Here is an 11,389-nt window from a genome sequence, read left to right as displayed (position 1 = left end):
GCATTAGATATATTAATCCAAAATAATTAATATTTAAAACAGACAGAATGAAAGGCTTTTAAAGGAAAACCTACTCTCATGTATGCTCACACTTGAGGGAAAAAAAAAAAAACTAATTGGTCACAATATTATTGGTGTTGCTTGGTGACTTTCTCTTTCAAATTTACCAACTTTTGTTTAGCAGTATGAATTCCATTTTTTAGCGAGCTGCATGCGTCCCGCGTGCTGTAATTTTGTAATTCTAAAGCATACCATGCAGTTTCAGTTAATTCTGTGTTATTTTAGCATTATTGTTTTATCTTTATTTACTACTTTTTTTCTTTCTCTCACCCTTATCTTATTGATATTAGGTAGTAGTTTCTTTATTACTTATTTAAATTGGTATGAGTGACAAACACAGGAACAATCAAGAAATTCCCTTGTAGACAATTTTTAAAACATCCCGCCCTTTTTAAGAAATTGTACATTTGTGCGGGAAGATGTGTAAAAAAAGGAAATCATTAACAAACTGAGAACAAAATGGAATATTTAAGAACCGAGTTGTCTCTCAATGACTTTACTATGATATCCTTTTAGAACCGTAAGAAATACAATGACGTCTGAGTTGAGGGAGTGACGTCATCGAGTGCAAACGTGGCTGCTGTTTACTTGTCTCGTGACGGGAAGGATGGTAAGTTTTTGCACCACTACCGTTGTCTCAAATCTCTCCTGAGCACTAATCCCAAGGTTGTGATGTCCTACCAAACCCGACCAAACAAACAGCAGCACCAGGGAAAGCTCAGGTACCACAGTTAGTCCTAATGGAAAGTCTGTCATATTTTTCACGATTCCGCTTGTGTTTATGGTTCTGTTTCCCTTCCGATGTGCTTTTTAGGTTATTTACTGTACACGGTTTGTGTATTTATGTGTTTGGATGTAGAATATTAACCCACAAGTTGTATATGAGGCAGTGAAGGGGTCCTGCAACTCAGCAGGATTTTTGCCTCCAGACAGGTCCTGCCTCTGGGGTTGTTAGATGGCCGTGTGAAATGAGCAGTGAATTCATGGACGTGCACTGAGAAGGCTTATTATTTGGTCAATTCTTTTGTTGAGTGTTTATTTTTTAAGTAAAGAAGTGGGTGTGGCATCTTGATGGGGTGTGATGTAATATGATGAAAGTTGCCACAGTACATCTGAATGTTACTTCACATCCGTATGGTTAGTGGTTATAAATTTCTTTCATGCATATTGTGTACTTTGTAACTGTAACTTTTTAAGTGGTACAGTGTCTGTTATCATAGCAACCTTACGTTGTCTTCATGGATAAGTATTAATTAGTTAGGTGGTTTTCATTTATTCAAAGAGCTCATTGATAGTAACTATGAGTATAGGGCAGAGCAGAAGTTAGACTTTAGATAGGCAGGGCACTTTAGGCTTATAGGAATCACCGCTTTGAACAAAAAGTACATGTATCTAAAATAAATGTTTGATTGAATATGTTCCTATATGTTGACAAGTTGAGTTAGCCTACACAGTTGATACAATATAATGACTCAGTTTTACTGTACAATATTTGTCACCCCATATATGGCTTCATATCATTATATATATCTTTCATCACACAAATTATTTCGGAGAGACATCATGTCAGACTGAAGACTGAGCAATAATGTTTCATTCAAGTCATTCTTGTTCTCATCCTCCTCTGTGCTTATGCTTGTAGGCTGTGAAGGCATCTCTTGATCTACAGAAAACTGCATCTCATTAAAAAATACTGTGCCATTGGTTAATGAATCTCGTCAGAATTGGTGCTGTAGTTTTGGAAACTAAGTTTTGCTAATTCCTTTAATGATTTTTCTGAGTGAATTTATATTTCTTCTTACATCATCTTGTAGCTTCTGGATATTTTCCATTATACTTTTCAACAAGATTTCATTTATGTTGTCTTTCTTTTGTCTGTCTTTGTACAGTTGTATGGTTTTCAGTAGGAATTGTTGATCATCCTTCTTTCTTCACATGTTAACAGTATGAATGCAGGTAGCACACTGACAGTGTATTGTTACTCTCACATTAATTATTGTAGCTGAGCACAATAACAAAAAGAAATAATCACAATAACCAATGAATTGCTAGCAATAACCTTACCTAATTACAATAACCTGAAATTGATAACTGGCTATTGATTATCTCCCAATAACTGACAACCAGTATACTCATAACTCCACATTCTGATACTAGCAACAATGATATTGATATTCCAAATTAAATATATATGTATATATATATATATATATATATATATATATATATATATATATATATATATATATATATATATATGTGTGTGTGTGTGTGTGTGTGTGTGTGTGTGTGTGTGTGTGTGTGTGTGTGAAAACAGGATTTTATTATTTGCATTAAAAATTAAAGTGAATTTATCCTCATTACTAAAAAGGATTGATTGTTTTAGATCCAGTTTCTGTTAGATTGGTCGTAGTGGTGCTGCAACTTTTCTTGTTAATTGTTTACATTACCAGTTAGTCACTGTCTACTCAATCGTAGCTTTTACGAAATTAGCTTTATAAAATTTATTTCATTATATTAATGTCCCAGGGTCATGGCAAGCTTTACAATATCATGGAAACTCTGAGAAATTTATCTGAAGGTGGGATAGATTCACAGTGAGAGAATTTTTCTAGGGATCAAATCTAGTATGTGATGAAATTCATTTGAAGGTAGGATGAATTCACTGTGAGAGAATTTTTCTAAGGATCAAATCTATGTGATGACAATGATGTAAATAAGTCTAACACTTCAATGTTGTGCTCAGTTTGTGGTAGCCAGATATGCTTTACTATGATCACTTTATCATTTTATGCTGATTTCCTTTTCTCAAGTGTATCAGTTCAGTTCCTACTGTTTGATAGGATACTGAAATTAATTTCTCTTACCTGCTCATTTAAATTGTTTTCTACAGGTCTTTATTAGTGTGTAATGACGACCCGACGAAGGCGTGCGGGGTCTGAGTCTTTTGTGGAGGAGCCATCAGCCCCTGGAGCACCTGTATTTCTTAACTCACTCCAGCTCCAGCCAGATCCACAGCCTCAATACACACTTTTTCCACAGGTTTGTTGACATAACTTAAGACTTGCCCTCCTTTTTATACAACAGTTTCAATTCCTATAGGGTTACCAGTTTCACTTGTTTCTAATTTCTTTATCATTATTTCCCAACATTTATTATTATTTGACTTACTTTTTTTTTTTTTTTTTTTTTTTTTTTTATATAACCCTTAACATTGATCACAGTAGAAAGTATATAGTCTAGAAACCCTGCAGCATCCAAACAGATATCCCGTGAATAACTATCCCTTTAGGCTAGTTTCCCTCCTACAACTGCCCCCTGAAGGTAATTCTCGCTGGGAATTATCTTCCTCTCCCCCTATAGAATAATTGCTCCCATCCCCCTAGATGAATGCCTTTCTGAATTACCAGAACCACTGATAATTATGATTAGATATGTATATATCGAAGAAATCCATTGAGGTGTAACTGTCATATGGGGCTATTTTTTTATGTTAATTTTTTTTAGGACAATTGCTTTACAGCCATCCAAACTTTTAATTTCTTTGCAAATTTCTCTCTTGGTATTGGACCATTGTAGTATGTACTTACCTATATGTGATATCTAGAGTTTGCATTTTCATACTGTCAGTCCTCACATAGTATGACAAATGGTTCACAATATGTTCACATTTTGTGTTCATTGAAGCATCCCTTAACCTGATCCTACATTTGGATGAAACATTTTTGCAATTTCCTCTATGTAATTGAAACATTTTTGCAATTTTCTCTATGTAATCACAATGCAAGGTTTTTATCCTAGATGTTGTTTTGTAGCCTTTAACCAATCTTCTTTTTTCAGTATTAATGAAATATTCCTTTATCAGAATTAAAATTCTCCAAAGAAGGAAATGTTACTAAAGCACTCCACTACTTATGGAATGAATTTTGCTTGGAATAGATTAGATCAACTTTTAGAAATACATTAGTTTAGGTTTTTCATATTATATAGATCCACTTTGGAGAGAATTCATTACAAAACTTAATCTTCCCCAGGTTGTCATTGGTGGCAATAACAACGGACCAGAGTGGGGATCACAGTCAGCTGAGGCATACTACAAGAAAACTGATTCAATAGACCCAAACTATAGAGGACAGACAGGAGAGGTACAGAACTCGCATATCAATCATTCTTGGTCTTCCCCTCAGCTGCAAGCATCCAATCTCCCACCTCAGAATTACTCCCGTAAGCATCTTAGTTGTAGTCATAACTAGAGAAGATATTTGTGATTATGCTTGACGTTTATGGAATTTGTTGTTGTATGAAAGTTTATCAAGTTGTAGAACATTTCCAGTTGTGACTTTCAAGTAGCAGCAAGTCTCATATGAATAAACGTTTTAGAATTGTAGCTGATTGTGTTTTATCTGTTGTTGATGCACATACCTTATTTTACGGCTTGGAAGACGCACCCTAATATTTGAAAGAAATTTCCAAGAAAAAAAAAGTCATTCTCATACAAGAACGCATTCACCATATATCCGACCACTGAATACAAAAACATCAGAAGCAAGGAGTCTGCAAGACACTATTGTTTCACCACTCATTACAAATTTGCTGGAGCGCTCACCACAAATTTAAAACTATGTAAATAAAAACACCATAGGTAAATACATATACACAGTGAAATAGTCCATCTCTTCTTGTATTAGTGGCGGGCAACGGCATGTTTTGGACCTGTTGTTTACATTTCGGAATCACTTGTCCGATCGCCGAAACCGAACATGTCAGTGCTGCAGTTTGTATTTATTTTATTTTGCAGTCGTGCTTCATATGCTTTATCAATGTGAATACAATTCACAAGTGGAGTTTTGACTCTTGCTTGAATGAGTAAGCCATTTGGATGCTCTATCAGTAAAGGTATAAAGGCACCTGGCATGATGTGTGTGCGTTCGTGTGCACATGTGTGTGTGTTGCAATGAAACGAGGGAGCGGCCCGTTTTCTCCACACGCTGAGTAGGCTGCAGGAAGGATTATGGTATTGTAAATACTTGTAACACCTAAGTACTGAGTTTACATAATATAAAAGGCTAAATTAAATGATACTTAAGCTAACATCATAATGTAATGACTCAACATAAAAATCCAGGTCGCTATCTGTCAAGTGTCCAAGCTCACTTGAGGTTGGATGCTGCCTTACAATACAACATTCATCTTGGAAGACACACTAGTATTTTTCATGGTATTTTTAGGGAAAAAAGTGCGTCTTGTAAGCCGTAAAATACGGTACATAATATTAAGAACCAGGTGCAAATGATAGACTTTATGGAAATTCTACATGATAAGGATAACAGTGTATGTAATGAAACCGTCAGAAAAGGCCCTACAAGTGAAAAGTAAGGAAACAAACAGATAGTTGACACATGGACATGAAATCCCCTGTACAAATCAATGAGGGAAAGAGGGTAATACGTTTTCTTCCTGCTGTTAAGGGTATGTAGAAAGTTATGTAATATATTGACAACCATATGTTCAGTTAAATCAATACATGATAAAATTAATTTCAGATTGGTCATCAGGAAACTTGTATCAGCCTGCTGTAGAGGAAAGTGAGATGGCAGCCCGTGACCGTACACAGGAGTTCAGTCGTATTGTGCGCTCCCAGCAGGGCAGCAGCTTCAATGGTTCTGTGCCTCATCGAGACAGCAAGAGGCCAAGAGACTTGCGACAGTATCAAGATTTTATGCAGAGATCTAGGTAAGTGTGAAGGCTAACCAGTAACTTAATTGTTTCACTGATAGACTCTAACTGCTTGTTTCTGTTTTCCTCCTTCCTATGCCTTGAACTGTTTAGTAAGAGGACAATTAAGGCAATCACAGCACTGAAATCTGATACCTTTTCAACTTGCATTTATTTTATGGGTGTGATAAGTCAGCAGACTTCCTCCCACTCTCTCTCTCTCTCTCTCTCTCTCTCTCTCTCTCTCTCTCTCTCTCTCTCTCTCTCTCTCTCTCTCTCTCTCTCTCTCTCTCTCTCTCTCTCTCTCCAACCTTCTTCAGACATAGAATATAGTATTATGTTGGTATATTTTAAATCACTTTAATACCATTATGCATGTGTTGTCAGTAGTATTTACTGTTAACTTGAGTGTTAAGTTTATCAATGATGTATTGCTTTGTTTCAGATTAATAGGAAGAAATATATCTAGCACCTACGCCAAATTGGAAAAGTTAACTCATTGTAAGTAATTATTTTGTTTTTGTATAATGCTTCGTAAAGTGAGAAATCATTTGTTAATTAAAATTTTGTGTAATATAGGAACTAGATACATAAGGATATCGTATAGATCACACTTGTATCATATACCACTGTAGATATAAAAATACACTTGTAAAATTTCTTGTAGATGTGCTTATATTAAGAGAATAACTTGTGTGAAGTTTAGAGAAAAGGAATGCAATGTAAAGGTTGCCAGTTAAATTGCAACCTAAACACAAAAAGGAATTCAACTCATCACCTGATTTAGAGAAAATGTCTTTTCTGAGGTTAAGACAGCTTACATGTATAAATTGGACATCACTAATTCATTTTATTTCAAATAATGTTATTTATATAAATTTCTTACTGGTATTATTTTTTTCATAGACATACACTATTGAAATTATGCCAAATTTTATGAACACTTACTGTTATAAGTTTCATATCATATTTATGAGGTTTAGGATGTTTTATTAATTTCTGCATTTTAAAATGTTTTTCTTGAATATTAATGTCTTTTATGTTGGTGTCTAAGTGAAGGAATTTTATGTTTGTAAGAATAAGAGCATTAATTTCTTGTGTAATAACTATGCTTTCTCTTCAGTGGCCAAGAAGCGGTCATTGTTCGACGATAGTCATGACCACGAGATTCATGAGCTGACCGGTATCATCCGACATGACCTCTCATCCTTAACCAAGCAGTTAAGTGATCTGCGCACTCGCTCCATGGCTGCCTCTCAGGGGGGTAGTAGTGTCCACCAACAGAAGCATTCCTCCAACCTGGTGGGAACACTTCAGACTAAGGTTGCATTCATTACACAAAAGTTCAAGGATGTATTGGAAGTCCGAACTGAGGTGAGTTTACTAGTATTTTTACATCTAATTCCATGTCTATGTTCTATTACTGTTGTTAGCTAATGAGATGGAAATTTTAAAGATCTTGAAAGCAGAATAAAAGACATTATCCAACTGTAGTAACAATAACAATTGAAGATGCCACTATAGATGGAAATTTCAGTTTTATGAAAATTTGATGTTAATAGGAAGCTAATATTTGATAATGAAACTCTAGACTGAAATGTATTCGTTATTATAGAAGTATCAAATGGTTGTGTTAAAGAAAAGTATTTTCAAAAAATCTTGAAATCTTAATTTATTTTGTCTCATTTTCAGAATCATAGGCATTTTCTCTTATGTTGTCCACTGATGGTTACTTTCTTCCACCCAAAAGTGTTTGTTTTTTACTATTTTCTACTATGACCATTCCATCATCCTCTGTGATAGAAGAATGGAGCATACTTAGCACACACTCCAGTCAAGTTGGAAGAATTTCCAGTGCATCACAAAAGGCAACATAAAGTGGAGATACTGCCTCTCTTATTCTCAGTGCAACACAAGATGTAATACTATATTGCCTCTAATATATATTTATATTGCTTCACACTAAGGCATGACCACAACACATTTTAAATATAGAAATACTGAGTATTTAATCTTGAAGCTCAAATAGATTAGGAAGAAAGGTTCTGTGTTACAAACCTGAAAATGCTTCATGCTGCTGTTGGAGCAATATCTTTACTTGCTCCTCAGAAAGGACAGTTAGTTTGGGTCATTATGAGGTTATTTTCCTTTCCTTTAAAGAGACTTTCAGGCTGGTATTTAAGTAAATAGGGACTTTTCTCTTTACTGTTTTTTTATGTTGACTGGATGTCTGTCATGATGAAAAATAAAATGAACATTTGTTGATTTTAAGACAGAAAATATACATATGTTTATGTCTTAAAAAGACAAGTTATCATGATTTAATTCTTGCAACTTTGATACTTTTCATAGCAAAAGATGTTAATCACCAAATAAATGAGAGGTGATGGAACATTTGAGGTTAGAAAATTGCTGCTATGGAGAAAAATGTCACACAATAAGAGTTATTTAAGGAGTATACCATGCTACAAGCTGATTTGTAATTGTAATTGTATGAACTATTTTGAAAACTATTTTATAATTGTTTTCATACCATTAACAGAATTTAAAGAAGCAGGCAGAGCGCCGTGACCACTTCACAGGTGGAGTAGTAAGTGGTGAGCTTCCTCCAGCAGCCATTGCAGGCCACCATCAGGGCTCAGTATTAGTGGCAGATGAGGCAGCAGCAGTAGCTCATAACCCTGGCAGAGAACTAACCCGCACTGGAGGTGGAGAGGTAGCAATCAACTTAGACAGTGGCAATGCATACCAGCAGCAGTTGCAGTTGATGGAAGAACAGGACACCTACCTTCAGAGTCGAGCTGACACTATGCGCACCATAGAGTCTACAATTGTGGAATTGGGACAGATGTTCACCCAGCTGGCCACCATGGTTAAAGAACAAGAAGAATTGGTGCATAGGTAAGTAGTTAATCTTTTAATGTTTCAAGAGTACCTCAGAAATACTAGATAGCTGACATTAGATAAAACTGATGATTTGCTCTGCTTGATTTGGCAGAGCAATGAGCTGAATGAATTCCATAAAAGGATAATACCAGAACAGACTTTGTGTTTTGGAAAATTATGTAATGATGAATTTGAAACCATTCTTGTAAATATTAAAATTCTTCTGACTAACATTTAGCTTGTTTTTTTGTTAATTTTTTGCTGCTGATTTTTAGAATAAAAGAAGATACTTTTTTGTGTTTAAGAAGTTATCAACTATTGCAAGTAATTAGAACTAAAGGTTGTACTATGTGCTACAGACTATTGTATCAATTATGTAAAAATTAATAGCGGACTAAAACAATAATTACATTGTATTGGAATTTATTAATGAAGTGGATATTAGTTGGGTTAACATCTGTTGTAATCATATACTGTATGTTCCTATCAGAGAAGTAATACGATTTCTACATCTGCAGCATTGTGGTATATTCACTTTAGATGTGTTAGCTACTTCACAATGAGTTGGTATGGGATTCAGTGAATTAATAAGCATACTTCATTTTTCTTGGAATTCCACAGAATTGATGCGAATGTGGATGAAGCTGAGATGAATGTGGAAGCAGCCCATCATGAAATTCTCAAATACTTTAAGGCTATTTCATCTAACAGGATGCTAATGATCAAGGTGTTTGGGATAATGATTGTCTTCTTTGTAATTTTTGTTGTCTTTATGGCCTGAGGATTGTTATATTATATCCACAATTATATAATTAAAATTTATCTTGCAATATTTATTCCTTTAATCTATATGTTGTTATTTTATCTGTCTGAAGTATACTGTGATATTTCTTGGAGAATTCTTTTAGCTTTGTTTAGGTAATGAGTGAAACATTGGTTTGCGAGAAACTTCAAAATCTGAGGTGTTATTCCTTATATAGTCAGGATTTGTTTTATATCACAGAAAATATCACTGGAGATGCATAATGCATATTACATCCATTTAAATTCATATTCTGTCTGATATGTATATTTAATCTTTATCACTCACTCAGTTTTTTTTAAGTTATGTATGGTCATTGTATGAGTGTATGATAATTGTATATTACTCTGTAGCTCATTCAATCATTTAGTTTTTAGGATTGTATAGGAATTATTTATATATATATATATATATATATGAAAGCTTAAACAATAAAACACACTATTTTGTACTGTTTCAACATTTTCACAATAATTCTTTCATAGATACACCTGTAGGAAAAAGAACATTATGATAAAAGTCCTTACCCATACCTTTAAAGATGGTAACCTTAGTCTCAAATGGCATATATCCTTGCCATAACTATTTACAATTTGAAAGCTTACAGGCATTTCAAGTCTTTACCATTTCTTTGTAGTGTAAACGTGAAGTTGCACGACCTCAGTTCTCATCTCTGAGTTTTTGGCCTTTGAGTCTGTGGTGGATGATATTCCTTACCGCAGGACACATGGCCACTGTGACATTTGTTTCCAATTTATTTCCTCTAGGCTTTTGCAGGTACCCATACCCATTTATCAACTAACCCAAAAGAAAAATGAACAGCTGGGTAAGCTCTACATTAATTACCCAAGCCCATCGTCAAACCAAGGCCTGTGGACTCATAGCTAGGAAGCACTATGGAGGTATATGATTCAGTGGCTAGCAGTGGGTCTAATTTACCATGATTTCAATTTAATTCATGCATGCTGGTTTAATATCCTTGTTTACAATATTCACTTCTTACCATTCTTTCCATCTATACTTCATCTTTAAATTCCATTTAATATCCTCAAGGAGAAAAGTTGGTAAACCTACAGAGTTTCACCACCTTGCCCCTTTCTGGACGAAACTATTTTTTTCTGGTAGATTTCGGCTTGCTTTTAATTAAAATACCACTTGTTTTTGGCGCAATTCAACCCATTTTTTTTACAGCCCCGAAACATGATTTGCATAAAAAAAACAACTGGTAAATTAATTAAAAACAAGCCGAAATCTACCAGAAAAAATTGGTTTCGTCCAGAAAAGAACCTTATTTAATGTAATATAACTTAATCTAACTAAACCTAATCTAACCTAACCTAACTAAACCTAATCTAACCTAACTAAACCTAACCTCAGGGGCTGTCGTGATTGGTGGAAATAATTATGCTTTTTTTCTTTTTTCACTGACCGCCGCCGCTTCAGTTTCAAAGAACAGAACCAATCAGCGTAAACAATTAAGTGCATGCTCAGACATTGGTATGTCACGGAGCCTGCCGAGCCGCCGCGAGCGCATGACACCATCAGTGTGCGGCAGGGTTTGATGCGGGAGGCTATTGTCAGGGCTGATCACCAAAACACGCTTGAATTAAAAAAAATCTGTGTCGCCATTGAAAAAGGTTGCACCTAGTATATATGGGGTTCTATCTCTTGAGGTGGGTAAAGAACACGTAGCTGATTGTGGTGAAACTTTGCAGTAATACCGAAAAGTTAAAGAAAATGTTATAATCATTTATCTGATAACCATGTTCTTTATATTGTACCCAGCATCATGTAAATTTCTGGTGTTCCTGAATACAATTGTACCAGGGGCTGATGATTTCAGAAAGTCCCTTAATATGTCTCCAATGAACTATCTAGTATGACAAACTAAAGCGAGGATTCTCAACCTGGGGTTGGCAAGATTTC

The 11,389-nt window shown here is 34.9% G+C and overlaps 1 protein-coding gene across 2 annotated transcripts; it reads left to right on the top strand.

The window, feature by feature from the left end:
* Positions 1 to 535: 535 nt before the first annotated feature.
* LOC123504166 (syntaxin-5-like) lies at positions 536 to 9,483 on the top strand. 2 transcript variants are annotated; one of them, XM_045254502.1, is made up of 8 exons: positions 536 to 670; positions 2,954 to 3,102; positions 4,095 to 4,284; positions 5,604 to 5,793; positions 6,221 to 6,276; positions 6,899 to 7,149; positions 8,318 to 8,676; positions 9,283 to 9,483. In XM_045254502.1, exons 2-8 carry the CDS (start codon positions 2,971 to 2,973, stop codon positions 9,440 to 9,442), a joined length of 1,338 nt encoding a protein of 445 aa, XP_045110437.1. In that variant the 5' UTR covers positions 536 to 670; positions 2,954 to 2,970; the 3' UTR covers positions 9,443 to 9,483. The 2 variants fall into 2 exon arrangements, with proteins under 2 accessions (XP_045110437.1, XP_045110436.1); XM_045254501.1 differs by having other exon boundaries at positions 623 to 782.
* Positions 9,484 to 11,389: the final 1,906 nt, after the last annotated feature.

The sequence above is a fragment of the Portunus trituberculatus genome, chromosome 15 (genome assembly GCF_017591435.1).
Source record: "Portunus trituberculatus isolate SZX2019 chromosome 15, ASM1759143v1, whole genome shotgun sequence".
Classification (NCBI taxonomy): Eukaryota; Metazoa; Arthropoda; class Malacostraca; order Decapoda; family Portunidae; genus Portunus; species Portunus trituberculatus.
Note: the sequence above shows the minus strand (reverse complement) of the source record. Positions and strands in the feature narration are given on the sequence as shown.